This window comes from Lagopus leucura, unplaced genomic scaffold (genome assembly GCF_019238085.1).
Source record: "Lagopus leucura isolate 7727_CA_CO unplaced genomic scaffold, USGS_WTPT01 Super-Scaffold_100030, whole genome shotgun sequence".
NCBI lineage: Eukaryota > Metazoa > Chordata > Aves > Galliformes > Phasianidae > Lagopus > Lagopus leucura.
In genome coordinates, this window is record NW_024962281.1 from 2,767,333 (window position 1) to 2,789,842 (window position 22,510).

Genomic DNA, 22,510 nt, shown 5'->3' on the forward strand with positions numbered 1-22,510 from the left:
GGTGGGAGATGTTCATGGATGCATAGCGAATTAAGGGCTGAATTCACACAAAGCAAACCTTGCGCATTACAAGCAATGATGTGAGCTACTCACAGCGGCTGAAGAAGTGGATGAGATCTGCGGCCACAAGAAACAAGCCTGTGTCATTTGAATTATGGCACAGTTTGCTTTGAGAACATCTCAGTTCAAAGTTGACATCTGTTCATCTTGTATAGCAGTGTAAAAGATGTGTTAACTACGACTGCAGGCTGTATTTTTAACCCCTCTGAAAACACCAGCGGTATTTAAATACATTTTTTTTCTGTTGTTGATGTGATTTGGAGGGAAGAAAAAAGACTGCACTTTAGATGTACTGTAAGGTGTAAAGAGACCAAGGAGCTGGAATCTGCTGGGGACACACTTGTTGGGACGTGCGTTCCTTCTGCAGGGAAAAAGGAAGGCTCCTTCTCAGGTGTCTCAGGACTCTCTCCCACATGCTTGGCTGCGCTTTTCTCTGCTTTTCAATCCTTTCAGTGACACCTAGTGATATTTGTGGAAAGTGCAGCTTGCTGTTGCCTGTACGAGGACCAACACGAGGGCAGGAATGTGCCATTCACAACGCAGTGCTAAGGTACGGTACCTTCCTTACTGCTGCTGAAGCTGCTATTGTTTAAGATTGACACTATAATTCAACACATTTCACTTCGATTTCACAGTGTGGTCAGACACCCTATGTGTTTGATGCACAGAATTCATTCACCCCCTGCTCCTAACTCTGTCTGCTTGTTTGGAACAGCACCATTTCCTAAATTTTGCCTTCCAGCTTTGTCACTGTTGATCTTCTACAGCACTCAAATGGTGACAGTATTCACAATCCTATGCAAAAAAAAAGACAACAAAAAAAAACCCCAAACTCTTGACAGAGCTTAAGCTTACCTGCTTTTAATACTTGGTACTGAGTTTACTGAAAGCAGCCAGATATGCTCCATTCATTGCCCTGGATCAACTCAGGAGGGATGCGCAGCACTCTTTCATCAGCAAATGAAGTTTTTAATAGCAATGGAAAACGTATGCCTACTATCTAGAAAGCAGGCTAAAGACTTCAAAGGAAGGGCTTCCTCTTCAGAGAGCATTCATATGCTTTTGAATGTGTAACCTTTCCTTTCTCAAAGTACAAAAACAAGTGGCTTCCGTAAGGTTTTTGTTGGTATGGATTTCAGCTGTGCAAGCGATATGGCAACCAGTGCAAACTGGGCTCATAAAGATGTGGAAATCATACAGAATGGCTTCAAACGACCCAATATTCAGTGACTGGAACTAGTTCAAAAAAACCCTAGGCCTTACTTGATTTAAAAGGCTGGGATCTCTCACACTAAGCAGCCAATTAAGTCAGCTTCTTCTATGGGAGATCTGAAGCACCAACTGGAAAGTCTGAATGCTCACAGAAGAAAGGGTCAGTTGTGAGAGTGACCGAGTGTGCAGACATCCACTCAGTGCATACAAGATGCCCAGCGTCTCCAGACCAGATTCCAGGCTGCTAATTGAAATCTGCTGCAATTCTCACAGCTAACTTCCCTGAATTCAAAAAATGAAGACTTAACAGAAAAATTCCACTACACCAACAGCAACAGTTCAAACATTTTACTAAATCAATTCACACGATTTCAAAATTGTAAATATAATTAAGGACAAGAGGGTCTCTGTATCTTTTCTTTTCCAGATTTATCATTAAGACAATAAACAAACACAAATTAGGTTTATAGCATCTGTTCTTTTAAAAAATGAAAGGAACGCCACTCAATGTATTGATAAAGCACCACAACACAGTTACAAAATAGGGTCGGCCTGTTTCTTTCACAAGTAAAAGACTACGTTTTCCTAACAGCTTCCTGCTTCGATCCATACTTCATTAAAATAAAACTATAAAATCTCCTAGATTACACTAAGTTCAGACAATGCCTGGGGTACAGTGCATTAACAGCAGTAATGCCAACTATCAGTGCCAACATAAAACATCTTAGAAAGTAAAAAAACAAAACTAAAATAAATCCAAAAAACCACCTTTATTTCCCTAGATGAGCAAAATTTAAAATAAGGGATGCTCTGCTTCACAATGAGTTAAGGTTTTGGAGAAGAGGAAGGGTAGGAAGGGGCTGGTACTGCAGCTTTCTGTGCTCAGTTGGCATCTAGTTTGGCCATTTCCTGCACGTATATCCCTATACTCTCACTGTCAAAGAGCACAAAGTACACCGTCTTGATTGAAGAGGACATTGTTGACACAAAGTAGCTGGAGATGGCTTTCAGGATCAGCTGCGCAGCCGTTTGCTTTGGGAAACCGTTTCTGGTAGGAGAGACAAAAAAAGAGAAGACAGAAAATCAAGCCCTGCTGAACAAGACTTTGATAGTGTAAACTTGCAGGGAATGCTCAGGCTTTTTCCTAATGCAGCACAGTAAATAAAGCTACAAAGCCAGTGTTTACCATCTGAATTAGAAGCTACAAAGTTGTTTGTTTAGGCAAGACTTAAATGCTCAAACAGAAGAAAGCATTCCCAAAATAGGAATGCAGAGTCCACACTTAATGGGTCGAACCCTTCAATATCTGCTGGCTGCATTGTTCTCATCCAGCGGGCAGCTAAACCATGCGCTTACAGGTATGACAGTCAATACTGCTATAAAGTGTGTATTTACTCAAATCTTTCTTAGGCAAACAGTGATAAGGATGTACTAAAACCATTCTCAGATGAATTTTCAATACAGAAATGGAGGTGGGTGGTAACAGTTGTAATTTTGATAACAGAGAGATTTTTTTTCTTTTTTATTCCTTGTAATTCCATAAGTCAGTGTGTTTTGTTTTTTCTTTCCAAGTTTATTGCCGTTATTTTTTGACGAAGAAAAAAACCAATAGCTGTTTCTGACTAGAACCACAGCCACCTGGAAGTCAGCAGAATGCAGCTGGTGTCACAGTATGGCAGCCTATGGAACTAATTATTTTCTTTGTATTATTTCTTCCAAGTGTGTGTGTTGCTTACAATTACACACGACAAGGGAAAATTCCTGCTGCACGTGCTTAGAAAGAGGAAGAGAGAGCTCAGTCAGCATCAGTGACACGGGGCAGAACAAGCCCTATGGAAGTACTATCAGGCTTATCCAGTGACCCCACTGTGCTACTGGTTACCTGGAAACAGTATGAGCCAGCATCCTCATGGAAGCTCAAACTGGAGGACATCATGAAATTAGTGCTGCCACGAGGGGAGCCGTGGAGAGCAGCCGCAGCATAGCACTGGATGATATGGATGCTTGAAATCACAGTGCAAACACGTCTGTGACAGGTTTGATAAGCGTGATTCATTTTTCTAAGAGTTATGTACACAAACAATACAGCAACAGAATTAATTTAATGATGCAATCAATAAAAAGAGGCGTGCAAGGAGCAGAGGAAGGGATGAAGAAGTTACACATGTTTTCCTTAATTGTGAAGACTGTACTTTCCAAGCACATCACCCTCTTTTGTTTCTCTACAGATCACTACCAATCTTTTGCCTTACTACGAATCACATCTTCCTCCTTTCTTCATTATAATTAAGAACAATATCTTCACAGAAACTACTTCTGTACAAGTCCCACAGCCTCATCAACTCAGCCTATCCCTAAAGAGACATAACCATATAGCTACATCTGTAGTGGAAATGCTACGTCATGTCTTGAAGCAGAGATGGAGCACCTGGTGGGGAGGCAGGGCCAACACAGGGGAGCTCAGGTGCATGCAGTGTACCTGAGTGACGGAAGAGCTGGAGCCAGGATCCACCCCTTCCCACACCTCATTTAAGTGCTGGCACTGGAAGTAAGGGTATCTCTCTGGAGGTCCCTGTGTGCCTGAGTCCTTCTGAAAGCAAGCAGCTGCTTTCTCTTCTTTCTGTGCTTACTGCTGTTGTGTTGGAGTGAATCCTCACTTGCAGTTAGGGATCTTGTTGCTCTGCTGTCACTGCTGTGATTTTAATCACGTTACATGCATTACAGCGATTAGCAGCTTTCAGAGATGTATCTTTCTTTCAGCACTCATCATGCTATTGGAATGTGGTAATGATAGGAATGGTACAACTTAAGAGAATTCCAGAATTTAAACTCTTCTGTCAGCAGAAGCTCTGCTGCTGAATTCAAGCAGTGTGTGAGTAGTCTCCAAGGGAGAACAAACAGCAAGAAAATTAAAAAAAAATCACATTTCTCTATTGAAGGAAGCTTTAGAAAGTTAAGTAAAATAGAGAATGCTGATGACCTTTAATGCAGTCTTTCATTTGAGCCAACTGAAGTGTGTTATACTGACACATAACATCGGGCAATATTAATAACATACAGATCACACAGATGGATTTCTCAGTTTCCTCAAAACCTTAAAGAAACATAGAATAGAAGTTGGGTTCAATTCACCTCTGCCATTAACAGGTGCATCGTGACTTAGTATTTGCCTACTGAAGCACCAAACTGATAATAAAACATTATATGCAGTAGGACATAAAATGAGAAAGGCAATTGCCTACGTCGTGGACAGTTCACTGCACATTACCTTACCACAAAATACACTGCATGAGGAGTTCTGTAGTACTGCTGCCTATGATGTGATGTTATTCATGCCACCTGAAGACGTACATGTGATATTTCAGGAGTGATTACATGGAATAGTACATCTGCTTCTTTCTTTTCTGAAAAAGAACACTTTTTTTTTCCTTACTGGAGCAGAAGAGGGGGAAAAAAAAAAACATTCTGAAAACATTTGTACATTTCCAAAGCTGACTGAGTTGGCTGGTGAGAATAAGTTGTGTGATCTGACAGCAGTTTAGACACCAGAGCTACTTCCTACTGTTGGCTTACTCAGAGAAGAGGGCATCGAGTCAGTATGCCTCCACATCTGATTGTCTGCTAGTTAATTATGAATGCTGCATCCTGGCATATATAGAAAGCAGACATCTGAGGAATTCTGCTCCTAAGAAGGACCAGTCATGAAGGAGAACACAAAAATCAAGGTATACCCTGTTTCTGAATTGTTTAAAGTGGATTCTGAAGTCACACAGCTTCTTGATGCTCCTGCAAAGTGGTCGCAACAGGTGAAAGAGAGGAGACTCCTCAAAGGGAGGCATGCACACAGGGGAGCTGAATAAAATGAGTCATCAGGGCCACTGTAGGGGAAATAAACAGATGGAGGGGGGGGGGGAAATCAGAAGTAGGATGCTGACCAGTGGCCACGTATGGGCTGCAAGGTGAAACAGAAGCCTCTTACAATGACCTTCTGGTCTGAGTTACGGTGTTGTGAAAAGGCTGTTTGAGAATTCAGCCAAGCTGGTGTCAATTCTGTCCAAAATTAGAGCCTCAGAATGAAATCCCCACTTTAAGGATTATTTTATTTTCAATTTCAAACCCTTCTTTCTCTGTTCTACTGCTGGCCCTACCAGACTGAACTCCAGGCTACCTTTGTACAGCACTCAGTTTGTGCTTGCCACGAGTTGGCTGTTTCTGTGCATCTGGCCCACTGAATGCTACAAGTATGCTATTTTATTTTCCCCCATGATTTATTTGAACTGCCCTCATGTAATCCCATTCCTCAACTATAAAAGAGAATGAAACTGTTTATGTGGATTTATTGGGTGATGTCTGCTTGACAGATGTCTGTACTAGAACAGCTGCATACATGTGGTGTCTTTGGTATTTGCTGTCTTTGAAAGCTTTACTTTTTTAACACTTCTGACTTCATAAAAAAACAAGTAAAGAGTACTGGCAGAATATACTCTGTTTTCTCAAAAACTAATTTATGCTTGAATATTTCTAATTAAAGAAAAAAGGGAAAATAAACAACATATGTTTCTCCATGCCAGTTGATTTCTCTCCATGTTTTAAAAGCACCACTTCAATTGGCTTGAGTGAGAGCAACATGCATACGCCAAGTTAACACAGCTGCGGATCCTGCCTGTCAGTAACTGGATTTCATAACAGAACGTGGATCTTATGATTATTCAGGGTTTCATCATCTCCCACTATCAATTAACTGCTTTGCAACAACAGTCTGAAATGGGAGAAAAGAGAGCTCTGTGGAACACACTTCTCATAGCCTCGCTTTTAGGCACCAACATACTGAATTCCTTAGCTACTCTACAGTCTGTGGCACAGCACAGTTTCTCCAGAAGGGCAGTTCACAGAATAGCCTAGCTTGTGGATTTGGGATTATTCTGCAGAAAACTTTTCATTTCACTGAGTAGCCTTTCAACCAACAGCTACCAGTTCAACGGGTCAGTATGGATCCTCCACTGTAGCACGGTTTTAAGGAAGTAACAGAAGCAAACTTTGTAAAATGACACCCACTCAAAACAGCCTTATTTGCAGCTTTTTCTGATGCAAGACACTTGTATTAACCATCCTAGTGAAACTTCTGCTTCTTCATAGTTCTTCACCCTAAAACTCAAGCGGTGTTTTCTGCTCTTCAAAGAACAGCTCAGGAGAATCCAGCGTTACAAGATGGGAAGGACATTCTTGCAGAAGATCAGCCAACTTCTTTCATGGCAACTTTGAAAGTGGCAGTTGTTTAGGGTTAAGTATACTACTGTGTAATTCAGCATAGATTAGGTCTTCACAGTGAGCCAGCAAAGGCCATATGATTCAAACCTCCCTTCTCAAATCCAAGTTCATCAAAATTCTAGTCTACGTTTAGATTCTTAAGGACGTTGTTCAACTTCCTAATGGCACTGAGCATCCTGCACAAAACTACAGAAATGAACTTTAGACTTAGGCTTTAAAAATCTTGGCAACGACTTTTAAGATAACTTTTTTTCTGGAAGAGCCCCATGATGTAAACTTTGTGGAGTTTAGTTTGTGGATTTGGGGTGAAAGCTTGAAGTGACTCTGCAAATCCTGAGAATCAAGACTCCTCAGGTCTGCTGCTTACACAAATGCTAAGATGTCTTTTAGCCATCCCAAAACTGTAGTAGGTTTAGATACGTGCTAAAACCAGGTAAAATAGACTTTATTTCTTCATGCTCTCCTCTATATCTCAAATTGATACACTGTTCAAAGGCACTTTTGCTCTTTAATCTGTTTGTATGCTTTAAGACTGCAGGGATTATGCTAGATGTGCCAAAGTTGGGAAAATACTACAGGCTCCATGTGCAGCTTGAAGGAACCTAGAAGAAACACTTAATTTGGGGAACTCAAATGAATGAACAAGAATGAAGTTAGCATGGTAGAAATGAGTTTTGTATGTAAGAAGAGACAGGAATGATAACACTTAGAAAACGTGGTCAGTATCAAGCATCAGGCTTGTGTAACAGCCTTACCTGCCACTGCCAATTGAAGGAAACGCAATTGATTTCAGCTTCTTTTCATCAGCCAGAGCCAAACAGTTCTTCACCGTCTTTTCCAGCAGCTCCTCACATTTGTCTGAGCCCCAGCCTGGGCTATTACAGTGGATCACAAATTTTGCAGGCAATCCATGGCCAGCACTGACAACAGCTAGTAAGAAACGAAAGTGAAACATAACTCCTTCCTCTCATAGCATTCAAAGAATGCATATGTGATTAAAATAACAAACAATTGACAGATATTCCTTTATCCCCTCTGAGTGTTTCAGATTAGAAATCACACAGTTTTAAAATATAACAACATGATTACAGAGACTTTCCTATTTCCAGCTGTACTTTGCCACGGTAATTTATACATCATAACTATAATAGAGCTTATTTTGGAGAGCAAGAATTCATGACTGACATCAAAGGAAATGCATTTATACTGGGGACTGTGGAAATCTGTGCAATGTCTGAGAAGAAAGGCAGTAATCTCTTAGAATGTAAATCCGTTCTAGGGATGATCTTGCTTTGGTTCAGAGTTTAAAGCAGAGCTACAATAAGTATTAGGATGCTGCCCTGCTGGAATTATGACTTGTGTGACCTTCAGCTACTCTTGCTAAACTTTTTTTTTCCAGCTAGCCTCTGATAATAATGAAACCCAAATTGGATCAGTTTGGAGCTTGTAGTGTTCCACAAATTGGTAGGGAAGGCTGGAAAAGAGGTAAATTAAAGCTTTTCCTTCCAGCTTTGTTTCTGAGTAATTGTAGAGAAGATATTTTGTGCCATTTCATAACTTTGGGCCCAGCTCTATTCAAGTTTTTCTGTCAATGGCTCATCTGAGACTGCTTACACAATGCCACTTTGAAGTGACTCTTTTTTTCCACAGTTTTGACAGACAGTTGGACAGGATGCAGTAATAGCTTTACAAAGTTGGATTCACACTGTTTATACACCAACAGGTGAAGCCTTGTATGTACAGGGAACTTTAACCACACCAGCTGCATGCTATCACCGGGATGCTGGCAGGGACACAGAAGGATTACCAAGGCAAAGGAGCACTGCCTGCTGCCCACTGACAGCCAGTGAGTCTCCAGAAAGCTGGATAAGAGCATCAGAAATGGCAGCTGAACTCGCAGGTCTGCAGCTGCAATTAGAAACTTGTCACTGTCTTACAGGATCATGCATTGAACCTTCACCAAGAGTCAGCCCTCTAACAGACTGTGGGATACAAAAATATAAGACTGCAAAAACACAGGTTAAAAACCAAAGCTTGCATCTTCCAAAACAGTAGGAAAAATACCAGGAACCTTTACAAAAATCAGATTTGTAAAGGTGCTGAGAGGCCAGGCATCCTCTACTTCATTCTGGAATCTCTATGAAGTGTTTTTTTAACTTAAATACAGTAGAGAACTTTGGGTGCTACTATCACATAAAATAGACTTTGCCATGTGACATTCTGAGTGACTCTTCAAAAGAATACATTTGAAAGGACAATGGAAGCACAAGGGCTGATGCTCTTATTCAATGTGTTGAGAATCTACGAATCCACAGCTTCAACTCCAGGCAACTTTAACTTGTCCTTAAAGGCAACTAAAATGTTGGCAGCTCCAGACTACATCATAAATCCAAGAGAAATCTCATCAAAGCAGCTGACATATCTCTAGTCAGATGTGAAATGCTGGTAATTCCTTCACACTGAAAGGATAAAATGTCGTATTGATATACATCGCCAACTTTAGTGTTCCTCAGACAGGGAGTGACAGAGAGTAGTCATTAACTCAATTAGGATTCTGTTGAAGACAGCTGTTAATTACCCAGAGCAGCTGTCCCTTTCTTTAAATGCAAATGTTCTGAAAGGGGAAATAAGTTTTGCTATAGAAACAAACAAAGAGAACCACTGCATCGCTCTGTGCTAGTTACAGTCATGGTCCAGGTAAGGATCCTGGTTATTTTATGAAAAGGGAAACCCATATTACTGAGAAATCTGAAAACTGCATATCCATTAATGGGGAAGTTGACTCGTGTCCAATCTTTTCTAGCAGTCAGGTTCTCTGGGGTAGAATGTGTCTCTCCACAGGGTGAGAATGCCATGCAATGCTCAGATCTGAGGGGTGCACTGATGTCTGAGAGAAACATCTTTTTTTTTTCCCCTCCAAATTGCAATCTGTTTGTGAGCACAGTTTGTCTTGTTCATTGGTGAGCAGATAAGGAGTAATGTAGATAAGGGGAAAAAAAGAGAGATTCCAAATATTTTAGCAAAACAAAAATTCCAAGGAAAAACTGAGTAATGTTTTTAAAAAGCAAGGAAGAAATCTGTGTGAAGCACCAGAAGCAAACAGTCACAACTCCTTCTGTCATAGCTGAAGTCTTTCATCTCTCCCTCAGCTTTAGTCAAAACTGGCTTACAAAACTGCGGGTACTGTATTTATTTTTATAGCATAAACACAGATGGCAGAACCAACATTCTATATGAACCAGCACCTATCAGCAACATCACAGATGGTGTCAAATTGCCATTACCAAATGTTAGTACTCTTATGGTAGATTTTTTCAAATATTGCTTAAAATTTGATAACTACACATCAAAAAATCATAAGCTTCTACAGTGATGATGTTGGCACTGATGAAATGAAGTATTAAGCAGGTGCTTGACTTTAAGCACGTGCTTAAGTTTGGTGAAAGTCAGTGGCATCTTGGCAAAGCAGACATTTAATAGAGTTGAATTCAACCACCCTGATTAATAAGTATCCCATTAATTGCTTTTATGAAGCGTACCCTTAACGATCAACTTTCCTCGTGTATGTGTGCATCTGTGAACAGCCTGCTGTTAGTTGTAATATTACATTACTGTGCCGTTTTCTGGTTACTTTGGTGATGGCTACTTAATGTGTGCATTATAACTCTGGAGAGCACAGATCACAGTGCAACCAGCAGTGATGCCTGGGGACAGCAGGAACCCAAGCAGAGTGCAGATGTGTGGCTGGTGGAGCCACGTGGTTCCGAAGCGCAGAGCCTCACCTCCAGCTATGTCCAAGGGCCCGTTCTTTTTCCGAAGCTCAATGACAGCTTCCACAAACTCCTTGCCACCTTTCTTTTCCAAAGTGCTTCCTGAACAGAGAATTGTTATTTTATTCCTCTCATCTCAGGTTCCCACAGCAGAGAAAACTTATCATTATTTGTGATTACATCGCTCTACATATTTCTGCCCAAACGTTTTTTTTGGGGACTGCAAAGTAAGATCTAAACCTTTTGGGACTTCAGAGTTAGCTATTCATTAAAAACAACAATGATAACAACAACAACAACGAAAAAAAAAACAACAACAAAAAGACAACCCTAAGAACCCCAAAACCTTCCATCTGTATCCCTTGCTAACATCCTCAGACTGATTTTAATGTCAAAACATCTGACATGACATCCCTGTCTCCTTCCTTATCATGAGCATCTGTCAATGTGAAATGCTGCAGAAGAATGTGCTAGCTCAAAAGTGATTGAAGTTCCATAATTCCTTCCCTTAAGATTCATTTCCCCTCTCTCTTATAAATGTTTTTAAAGAGCCATTTGCCACAATAAGAATTTGAAACTCACCTGATCTTGGTCCCTGACCCCAACAGGTGGCACCAGGAATGAAACAGTCTCGTGAGTGCAGCGGGCTGCTTTACTTGGTAACTGCCCAGCTTGTTGAGCCACCTTTAACCAAGAGGAAGAGCCTCAGAAATAAGGAGAATCTCTAAGGAACATATTCCTCCAATGAACTTCTCTGACTACAGCTAAGGAGCTGGACAAAGTCATTTTGGGAGGAGAAGAGCTGTGCAGTGTTTCAAGGCAACCAAAAGGTATGCTTTTACCAAAGGCAGTCCATCACTAAATGGTTTAGATCTTATTTTGCAGCTCTAGTTTTAGGTATAAATATATGTATAAGAAAATAACAGCCCAAGAAAGCAGTTTCCTAACTACATAAGCATCCCAAATAATTCTGCGCTGTGCATATTAATTATTAAGGCAGGTAAGTAAAAAGCAGTGGTATCATAAAGGCTCTGATTTCAGATATTAACTTCCAAAACTGATTTCCAAGAATTCAGAACTAGGATCTCTAAAGATTTAGGCTTTTATTTAGTGAAGCCCCTTCCTTTCACTGATGGAGAAAGAAAAAACTCGTTTTTCTGATGGAAGTGCACATACTGTATGCTCCATGAAGCAGAGCCCCTCCTCCAAGGTTCAGCTTAATAAATAAGAGTTATAGCTCTGAGAACTAAGAGGACTGCCAGATGCTTTCGTTTCGACCCCGTTGCTAAATTTCTTCCAAAATGATTATTAGAAGTTTCTTGAAAACAAGAAGGCGTTTGTTTGCTCATTCAAAAACTGACCCTGCCTCTATTTTCCTATTGGTTTATTGCTTTTGGGATACAAAAGCTGAGCATAATTTAGAAGTGTATGTCTCATGTTTTGCTTTTTTCATAACTAATTCAGAATTGCAAGATCAGACTGGGTAAGTCAGAGTGTAATTTTGCTCCATGGACTCAGTTAAGCTTTTTTAGGTAAATACTTTGGTCTAAGCTTTAGACAAACTCCACACTAAGACTTTTATGAAATTCAGTTAGCTGTGCAACTGTGTACAAGGCACCATCTAGCAAATCTCTTAGATGAGACAGCAATGGCTCATCTGCAGCAGCAAGGTGTCCTAGGAGAGCAGGCTATGAAGAGAGCTGTGGCCAGGACTGGTGGCTCAGAGGAGCACTGCCTTTACAGCAGCCGTGGCTGAACCCATTTACCTGATGTGGCTGACATGAGCGATCTGTAAAACCCCTCTGACAGGGAAGGGATAGGGAGGGAAAGACTTTTCCATTCTAGTTGTATTGCTGCTGTTTGTATTTCATCCCTTCTGCTCAGATCTGTATATGCATTCCAGTTATATTCCCCTTGAGTCCATGAACTCAGATCAGTCCTTAAACCCATGACATTCATAATCCTTAGATTTTCTTGTTTCAAGGGGAAACATAATTAAGCCTTGAACAGAACCTAGGAACAGAAAAGATCTATTAACTGGGTCATCTCTTTGCCATTGCAAAGCTGTTGTACATTTAATGGAATTTAGCCTAGTTTTTCCTAATTCAATCTAAAAGGATCAGCTTTTTCCCTTCTACTGGGAATTAATTTATAATTAAAAGCAACGAACAACCCTGTCAGCTCATCTCACTGAGCTCCTGCAGATATGGTTGAAAGAAGAACATATGTGCTATCAGTGGTGTTTTCTGCACTTCCTTCTCAGTCACGTTCTTCCGATTAATAGTGAGGATTTACACTGAAATTATCTTTCATTTTATATTGAAATGATATTTCAGGACTATGTTGTCAATGGGAAAGAACACACTGCCTTGAATCATTTTCCACTACATTAGCAACTTTCTGGAACGGAAGTCTCGCTTCAGAGCTTCAAGGTTAGTAGCTTATTTGCTCACAGGCATAAATATGTGCCACTCCCATGAGAATAAGGTCATTATCTCATGCTTTTGAAGCAGGCATTGGTATCAGTGTTGAAAACAGCGTTAGCAGAAATTTAGGCTCTAAAATTCTCAGGGTAAGCCCCCAGTACACTTACATTGTTAGGGGAAAAAAAACAACAACAACAACAAAAAAATAATTAAAAAATAAATGAATTTAGATGGGTAAAAGTTAATCACTGGAAGCTAGGCATTTGTGCACTTCTATTCTTTCTTACAGCAGTCAGAGGCAACAGGAACCTACGCTAGGGTACGAGCAGCGCAGCTCTGAGAGAAAATTGTCTTTGTAGAGCAGCTTCTTGAGCATTTCTCTGCCAAAGGGCAGGACACGAGCACCTTGTCTAAATGAGCCTGACAGGCTTTAGAAGCGTATTCTTCAGATCAAGGGAGTTATGACACTCTTCTTTTCATGTCTCTGCATAACGTTTAGCCAGCCAAGTCGCAGCTGTTCCCGCTCTAACAGGCCACAAAGGGCTGCGTTCTTCTGTGCCTTACTCAGAACGGAGCTCCTTAAGAAACAGTGGGTGTTGCAAGGCTTGCTGACCTGCAGTGGGACAAGGGGCCTCTACAGGGGAGACCCTTTGTGCAGTGATGATGAGGCTGATGGAAATGTAAGAGGCTGGGATCGTGCAGTTGATTTATTTAAGTATGGTGTCATCGCCCTAATCAGCAACTTCCACATTCAGCCCAATTCTGATTTTGCCTTCTCAAATTACTAAGGCAGATCAGGTAAAGCATGGCTACCTGTTTGTAACATCCTTCAATTAAAGGTATAACCAAGAGAGGAGTTACTCAGGGCAAAGCAGAGATAACTACTGAAGACGTCTGTAATATGTAACACCTTAACTCATCAGTGCAGCTTAGATGACTAACTGCATGAAAAATGTGTCTGGTGTGTCTATCCACATGCTGGTGACACAGGCAACCACTGAGCAGGGCTACAAGGTAATTGGTCCACGAGTTAAAACATGAAAAAGCAAATCCATCATAAAAGTGCTCAGAAAATAAGGTGGGCTAGATCCAGCATGTCAGATGTGAACATCTGAAACTTGGCATGGAGAGAGTGTACTGGAACTGGCCAGAATTCTAAAGATCAAGGCATAAGCTGTATTCCATGTCATACAGTGTTGTAGTTCATTTTCCTTGGTCGCATGCCTGCATTGTACATACGCTGTTCTTGCACTTCAAATTTTGGCAGTGCGTTCTATCGTTACTTTTGAAAGTCTGATTTGGTGATAAAAATCAGGAATGCCTACTGAGTTTGCAACAACTCATTGCTTTTTGTTATCAGTCAGGACTGCTGGAAGTGAGAAATAAATGCAAATCTGCATAGCTACAACAAGCTTGTGGCTGCTGATTGACCATGCACACACATACAAACTCCGCAGCACTGAACTTTCCATTACCTACTTCACCACCGGTGTAGAAGTCAGAGTTTGTCGGGTGAACGACAGCATCACTGTCGATCGTGGCAATGTCAGCCTGTACAACTTGCAACTACAACAGGTAAACAGATGTATATCAACCACGTTGGACAGAGACCCAGCACAGGCTCTACATTTACACATGTACCAACGTCCATTATTTTCCTACCTTCACATCTCCAAACCTTGCGCCAAAGGAGTAATGCTGAGTGGTGTGTGCAGGTGTGTGTAGAGAAAGGGGTGTAGGGAACAGGAGGAGGAATATTGAGTACGACATGATCAAATAGATGTTAAAATGACAAGTCAGAGCAATCACACGAGATCATTTCCAAAGATTTAAGATCAGCTAACACCCCATTTCACTTGGCAGCACCCTAGAACAACTAGTTCCCCACAGAGCATGACACTAAAATATGGAATCTGTTTAAAAAAAGAAATTCATGATTGTCAAGCCAAACAAAATAACTAGTTTCTCCATTTTGTCAGCATCAATAAGCTGACAGGAACTCGTCTTCATACGCATAGCAATTCATTACTTGGTTTCTAAAACCGACGTTTTCCTTCATATGTAGGAAGCAATGTATGGCAGGATTTTACTGAATTTGATTTAAAATGTGTAAATGATCGAGTTTATATTTTAAAGGTAAAGCCTATTTTCGAATTATGTGTTGCAAAGGATGAGACGCAGGTGTAAAAACATACATGTACCTGAGAAAGACTGGTTTTAAATGACCCTTCTTGAATCTTTTTCTTGTTAAATTACAAGCAGGAAATGCAGCAGCAGAATTATGGGTTGCATTCCATTTAAAAAACAACAGCAGGTATAATCAAATAACAGTGGAGTGCAGCACATAATGTGTGGAAAGTTAATTTTTCTTTTATGCTTGCTGAAGAACAGACAGTTGATGAATCTGGAACAGGAGGAGGTTTAAAAGCGATACAACATCAGTGATAGTATCTGCAAGTTCAGCATTGGTATACTATCAGTTTTTGTTTTCAGCTGAATGGAACTGTGCTGAATGAACTGTGATGGAGAGCAACCTAAACAGAATTGAAACAAATAATTTGACTGAATCACACATGAAATTAAGATACAGAAAATTTGGGTCTAGTTTAATCATTCCTCTTTGAGAAGCGTCATGCCTACTCTGAGTATCGGAAAAAGAGATAACATCAGAGATTGCAGTCAGAATGGAGAAACTGCTTATTTTGAAAACAACCTGACAAAAAAAGTATTTTAGTCCTCAAAGAAGCCACATAAAAACCCCCCAAAATAGCTAACAGTCACATATGATCATTATGGAAAAGAATTTAAATGATTTTTTAAATTGAATTCAACTTGAAGGCTAGCAGTTGTTGCAAGTTTTCAGATTTGGTGAGAATGTCTTTTGAATACAGTTCTTCAACAAGAGAGAACCTGGAAGATTAGAATTTTGGCTCTTATTTCATGAACGAAGCCCTAGAGAGTAAATTCTGGGTTCCATAATTTCCATGTGACCATTAGTTGTGTCAACCCATGCCCCATTTACCTAGGTCATCTTTAAGGTCAATGTCAGCATTGGTAGGATTGATAATGGCCTCCACCTCGAAGCCGGCTAAATTACTGATTTCACTGTGAATAAGGTTCAGCTGAAAAGAAAAGCATGAGGTGGGAAATAACAGGACAGCTGGGAAATCACAGAGAAGCTGCAGAAAAGTGAGCTTTGCAACACAGATGGAGATAGCATCACTGCAAACAAATATGCAAAATAAAAGGCAAGTCATAAAGGAGGGCTGTTATAAAAAAAAAATAATTAAACAATTGAAAACATCAAGCCCAAGACTCAAACACTGTTGACACTGTGAGGAAATAAATGTACCTACCAACAAGGCCCTATTTTGGCTTTGTGCTGAGTTCTATTGGAGGTTCTTATTTCAGCATCATAAAAAAGGCATTTGTCTCTTCTTGGAGGACAGATGAAGGACACCCTGATCATCTCTCATGCACCCACTGCAGGGATGTGCCGTGGCTGTTCAGCACTCAAACTGGATGAAAGGCACAGCTTCTCTTTACTGAAGCCAGTGAGCCTGAGCACGTCTTTAGGAAAGGAGGCACTTGTCTTTAGAGACAACTCCACCCTAATAAAAGGCTGCACTTCTTTTTTCTTTCCATGCTCCTGTCACCATCTCCTGCCTTGCAGTCACTTTGGCTTTCACACACAGTTCTGCTGGTGCCATCCCGATCCAGTACTGTAAACAGGCACTGTTACGTCAAACAGAACAACTGCATCATAACTTATATCTACAATATGTATACACCTTTAAAATGATTGCTTTGCCAGCTAATTGGGGCACATGGAAAGCAACTACAAAAAATAAGTTCTTATTCATTTATGCAACCCTTCAAGCCAACTGAAATTAAGGGAGGCTTTCCTTCTAACCCAAAGCCCACATCCTCAACATATGAAACATAAGACATACAGTCAAACATGGCAATTAATCTCACCAAAAACCAAATTTCGTCTCTTGGTTTGTAACCCACATTCTGTAAACTTAACTCTTTGTGTCTTCTCCACGTCTATGTGATTTTATTAATAGGGAACACGAATCAATTCATGAAACCAATACAAACGAATGGGTCGTTCAAGGAGGCCAACGTTCATCCATTTAAGTTTTCCCGTTTCATTCATGTGATTGCATGAATTGACCTTCTTTCTCTTTTTAAAAGTCGGCAATTTGATATAATTTGCATATGTTCCCTGAGTAAACTGCATTCCCTCAAAATAGGGTGATTCTGGTTAAAAATGAGTGTAATTCAGCCCTGTTTTAAGTATGGGTCTGTCTGGGAGTCTGTAATAAAAATTGAAGCAAGCTTGCTTTCCAAATAGCTGAGAGTCCTTTAATACTTCACACCTGGTGAGTTATTCATACTGGAGTTTGAGTCTTGAGTTTGACTACAAGCAACTGCTGTTTAGGAAAAAAAAAAAGAAAAGGAAGTCAAATAAAACCAAACCAAAATATTAAATAAACTATGAATTTTGAAATCGTAATAATAAAAAATATCCAAAAACAAAATACATGCACACACCAAAAGACTGTTTTGTGGAGATTTTAGTATGTTCCTAAGCACATTTCATCCATTTTATAGGTGAATCTTTTTGATCCCTAATCAAGTTCTACAAATTTTTGCCCCAGGTTTATCAGCTGTGCAGTGTGTTGGTTTCAGACCTTAAATTATCTCTGCACCTACTTACAGAAGGGATTTACAGAGCAACCAGCTGCTACTTAAAGTTTCAACTTAACAGGAACAATGAAATGCTTACAAAGCTGCCCATTACTGATGACTCGTGTCGGCAGCTAAGTGTTATTTGTTCAATTCTGCACGTGCTGTTCAATGCAATGTTAGCTGATTGTCAAACAGTACAGCACAAATTAAACTTTTCCCATAGAACTAAACAGAGCAATTGCTTAATTTTACTTTTTTAACAGTATGAAGCATTTATTTGAGACAGAAGAAACGAATCTCTAAAGGGCCACCCTGAAAAAAACCTACTTGCACATCCATGTGCAACTTTCAAATGACTGGAAGTTTTCCTAGGATGAGTTTCATAGTGCAAAGTGAGGATGGATTTTGCAGCCCAACATGCTGCTGTTTTTCTGAAAGCCCAAACTCTGATGCTCAGGCTTGAGGTCTGACACTTCGCACTGTAGCTCACTTTTCCATTAAGAACACACAGAACAGAAATACAAGACTAATTAACCAGCTATGATCAGTAGGAATATTTTTACTTTCAAATTGAACAGCTCAAAATGTTTTAACACATTAAGCTTTTCTACCATCCGTGTCAGGAGTGTAGTTGCATCTCCATTCCATAAATGGGGAAAGCAACAGGGAGAGAAGAGGTGATTCACCGTGTCTCTTAGCTGGCCAAATCCAGAAGCCAGGACTCCTATATCCCAGGCCTCGATCTGAACCACCTGATGTCTTCTCGACCCCAGAGAGGCCAGAAGCTTTTCCCTCCCTCAAAATGCTGTTTAGCAGTGAAGTTATGTTGAGTGGAAGAAAGGTCATCCTGCAACCAGGCAGTCACCTGTTGTCCTCACATGCTCCCAAAATAAGCACCATGCAGGAGCCTAAGGAATCGAACCACAGCACTGTTGTCTACAACAGCTATTGAGGAAAATTCTCGTTGTTACGTTTATGAATATCATGTGGCATTAATTTAAGGCATTTTAAAGTCAACGTTATCTTTTTAAACATCAATTGCATATAGCAGTGGCTACATAGAAGCATTTAATTGATTCAATGTCACGGCTGTTTTTAAAGATAATTGCTACATTCCATTTCTAAATTTCCAAAATAAATAAGCAATTATCTGGGATTTCCACGTCAGAAATAATTATAAAGCCCCACAACTGGCAGTGAGACCCCAGACTGCCATACCTGCATGGCAGCAGATGCTCTGGCCCAGCCCAAGTTTAGGGGACAGGGAGCACTGAAGTCCCACTGATTCCATGGCTGAATATTTTATCTTTGCTCTTTTTTAAAATCACTAGAAAACAAATATTTTGATCATATGGAAAATGCATCTTTGGAGAATAATTTTTCCAAATTATTACTGTCGTGCACAGTATTCTGTAGAATACTTTTAAAATACTTTTAGGAATAAGCCAGCGTAATAAGAATGTCTTTTGGTTTGTGTGCTAAATAAGATGTCTGATCACCACAGGGCAAAGATTTTGTATTCTAGGCTCTCTCTTTTTCATTCTTAACAAGAGTGCTTGAAAGAATTCGGGTTGGTCTAAACGTGCTATTTTGGGGGTACATCAGAGCATCAAAGAGCTTCATTTTGCAGTGACACATAACAAGATACTGACCATTCTTATATTTGTTACAAGTGTCAATGGTAAAAATGCAGCCCTAACAGGTGAAGAAACAGTGTGAGGATGGATACAAAGCACCAGTGATCTGGAGCTGCATTCACAAGAGTATGAGCAAGCCAAAAAGCCCATTTCCCATACAAGGTACTGCTGGAAAGTCCACAACAGACAGAGGCTTTACTCATCACTGCTTTAAAGCAGTTCTGGAGTTCACAACTCTCTTCCTCTGAGCCCAGTAACAAAGCCCCCTTGATCTGCAGGGCCAATCTTGTTAGAACACAACATCACTTCCTATTACAGATTTCTGATGGTAACTACAAGGAGCTCAGAGTCAGACCCAAAAGCCTTACACTCTTAGCCTTCTTCATACAGCAACTTAGTCTGTAAGTTTTGGGTTCTAATTCAGTCATCTGCAAGTCTTTAAAATTACATTGTAAACCACTCCCCTAGAGGTAGTCAAAGAACAAAAAAACTAACAAAAAAAACCCCTACTGATCTCATAATCTGGCTCTCAGTGTACAATTAACAGTGGAAAACAAGTCTTACAAGAAATAATGTTACTTTCATGCACGTTAAAATTAGCGAACAAATTGTGGAAGGATAAATGGAGAACATCCTCAATATGAAATAGAAACGGGTCAGAGGATACATCCCACAATGGACAATAATGGTTCATCTTTTATGGCTTACAACACAATGATCTGATTACTGAATGATAGAAGAAAGATGCAGTTTTACTTAATAAAATTTAGTATTGCAAACTAAAGGCAGGTTCCAAGATAAAAGACCAAATTAACTTATTCAACTGTCTCTTCAAATGAATTGTCTTTTTAAACAGATGTGTTTGCATCAAACCACCCCATGTCCCAAAGCATATTCACAGAGAAAAAAAGATCATGGACTCCCAGCTTTTCATAAAAGCATCATTCATTATTACACAGCATTAACTATCGCAAAAAATAATAAAAAAATAGAACAGAACACGAGACATCTATTATAAACAAAGGTCTAAAAGAGGTTCTGATTAAGAACTGCACATCCTCCACATCAGCAATGAGGTGGGATGCCCTTCAGAAAAGCCATTTTATTCTTACAGTAATTTTGTCTTTGGCAAAAGCTTAGCTGTGGCAATTGTGCTGTCTGTGGGTAAGGCATGATAGATTACAAGCACACAGGCTTTCTTTCTATTTGAATATTTAATTATGTAGGCTTATGAAGAATCGTTTATGTATTTTAAAAATGTTCTAGAAGTTGTTTCAGAGAATTTCTGTGTTTGTAAACTGATCTCATACACCTCCACACGCGCAGTGGAGAAACATCAATTGTACCTGGATGTTCTGGGGGTAGGGGGTGGTGGGAGGGCTGTTCCCTAAGCAGCACAGACAAATAAGAATTCATCTACACAAATGCATGAGCATACCTTCTGGCCAAGAAACAGACTTTTTGTAGACAGGACCGTGAAGCCATCTGCAGGAGTTCCCTCTGTTGTGCTGTCAGCACTGGCTGATTTGCTCACTTCTCCCTGCTTCTTCTTCCAAAAACAGAGTTAATTAATTAACTCAAGACTCAGGGTAAAACAGCGTTTAATAACACTAACAAATATGACACACACAAATGCTTCCCAGCAATAAAATGCTACTACAAACATTGGCGTTTGGATTTTATCTGTGAGTCTGCAGTGGCTGATAAAAGCTGAAAGAATCACAGCAAAAATGACCTCAATGTCTGCATATCTTTATGTTCCTCTCTTGCCTACGATTGCACACAATTGAGGGGACGAATGCATTAAATGATGAAAGATAAAATGAACTTTTAATAGCTTTCTAATGGTTTGTGTGCAAAAATTCTGTTTCTATTGATGTGTAGGCAGACATTCATTTTAAGGTAAAAACTGGCTTGTCAGCACATTTTGTCTCTGTGAAGGACTGTCATCAAAGGTTTCATGAGACCTTTTAGAAACACTGTTTTGAAATGCATCTTCCCTTAGGGACAGTGAAGAGAAATACATCGTGCTTTCTGCCTGCATACCCGTAAGGAACAGGCTGAACTTGTCTTTGTCTTGTCTGGTCATTTTTCTTCAGCTCCAGTAAAACTGTGGAGGGGCAGTTTCCTCAACCACTATTCCTTCCTTTCAATTATATGACTGAAGTAAAAGGATAAGTTGCAGGACATAATTGACTTACTGAATAAAAAAAGAGAATTAAGAACACTTTGAAAAGGATGCTTCATGAGGACAGTGAATTGACTGCTGCAGCTATCGACTCAACTGGTACCAAGAATCATTTCATGTTGTAACTGAATTACTACTTGTGAGCTCATTTAAATCTTTGTTGCCTCAGCACTACAAGTGCTGAAGCTGAAAGCACACATGGAACACTAGGCAGCCACCTTTCTCCTATCACTCCTTCCCAAAGCATATAAACTAAATCTGCAGCTGAACAACTAAGACGACTGATACAAAGGTGTATTTGTGCTTCTAGAAGCTGTTGCCATGCTTTTCTTTACACAAATGTTTTGAAAATTACATTTTCATGGGTCCCATTTTAGTTCCCCTAGAGTTTACTGTTAACTGAATACCAATATAGAAAGGAGACCATACAATTTATTGTGTGGAAGAAAAACAGAAACCCGCAACAGACTTCCTGCTTTTGTAATCAAGCAGAAAAAACAACCCAGATTTAGAAAAATTATTAGTGCACAGTTATAAGAAGCATTGCACTTGAAATGTCAGCTAGTAGGTGTTCTAATAGGGAGAATTAAATTCAGCAGTTCAAAACACAGTGAAACGGTAAAGATAGTGACCAAGTAAACAAGAGAGACACACAGGATGAATACAGAAGCTCTGTTTGACTCAGAAGGGAACATTTTCAAATGCACTGTCTAATTCAGGAAAATGTGTGTGTGTACTTTTCCTCCTACTTCCATTATCTATTGATTTACAATGGTTATTTTGCAGGAAAAAACTTCCTTGGTTGCACACGCACACATTAGAAAGATTCCCTACTCCTGCAAACTGAAACTAAAATTGGAAAAAAGGCAGCTACATGTTTTTCTTGGCTTCCTAGCATAAGAAAATCATATTTTGGACCTCTTGTTCTTCCCCTCAACCTTCCTCCACCTTCCTTTTGAGTTAATTTCTTAAATTAAATTCATTGGTAAAACACTAAGTCTAAACATGGAAGAATCTCATTTATAACATACTAACAGGTGGACACTGTGAGTCTTCAGCTGAGCCAAAGAAATCGTGTGTGACCACAATTAATACAATTTCTCTGATGCTGCAGAAGCCTGAACTACCTGCTCCAGGAGAATTGCATCCTACTTCAGAAGGACTATTTCACCCTGTCTGAATTTCAGCAAATGAACTGCAGTAAGAGGAGTCTTATATTAATCTGGAGCAAAAAGATTAATCCAGAAACCA

At 39.9% G+C, this 22,510-nt stretch overlaps 1 protein-coding gene across 4 annotated transcripts in view; it reads right to left on the reverse strand.

Annotated features, from left to right (window-relative positions):
* Positions 1-1,605: 1,605 nt before the first annotated feature.
* Positions 1,606-22,510, reverse strand: part of LOC122185556 (core histone macro-H2A.1) — a 44,547-nt gene continuing 23,642 nt past the window's right edge. The window contains exons 5-9 of one of the 4 annotated variants that reach the window (XM_042881462.1): positions 20,510-20,617; positions 14,212-14,302; positions 10,323-10,412; positions 7,296-7,470; positions 1,606-2,320 (exon numbers count right to left, since the gene is read on the reverse strand). In XM_042881462.1, coding sequence (XP_042737396.1) covers positions 2,155-2,320; positions 7,296-7,470; positions 10,323-10,412; positions 14,212-14,302; positions 20,510-20,617 — 630 coding nt within the window. In that variant the 3' untranslated portion in view covers positions 1,606-2,154. Of the gene's footprint in view, positions 2,321-7,295; positions 7,471-10,322; positions 10,413-14,211; positions 14,303-15,758; positions 15,859-20,509; positions 20,621-22,510 lie in introns of all 4 variants that reach the window. The other 3 variants (XM_042881460.1, XM_042881461.1, XM_042881459.1) reach the window with 3 other exon arrangements.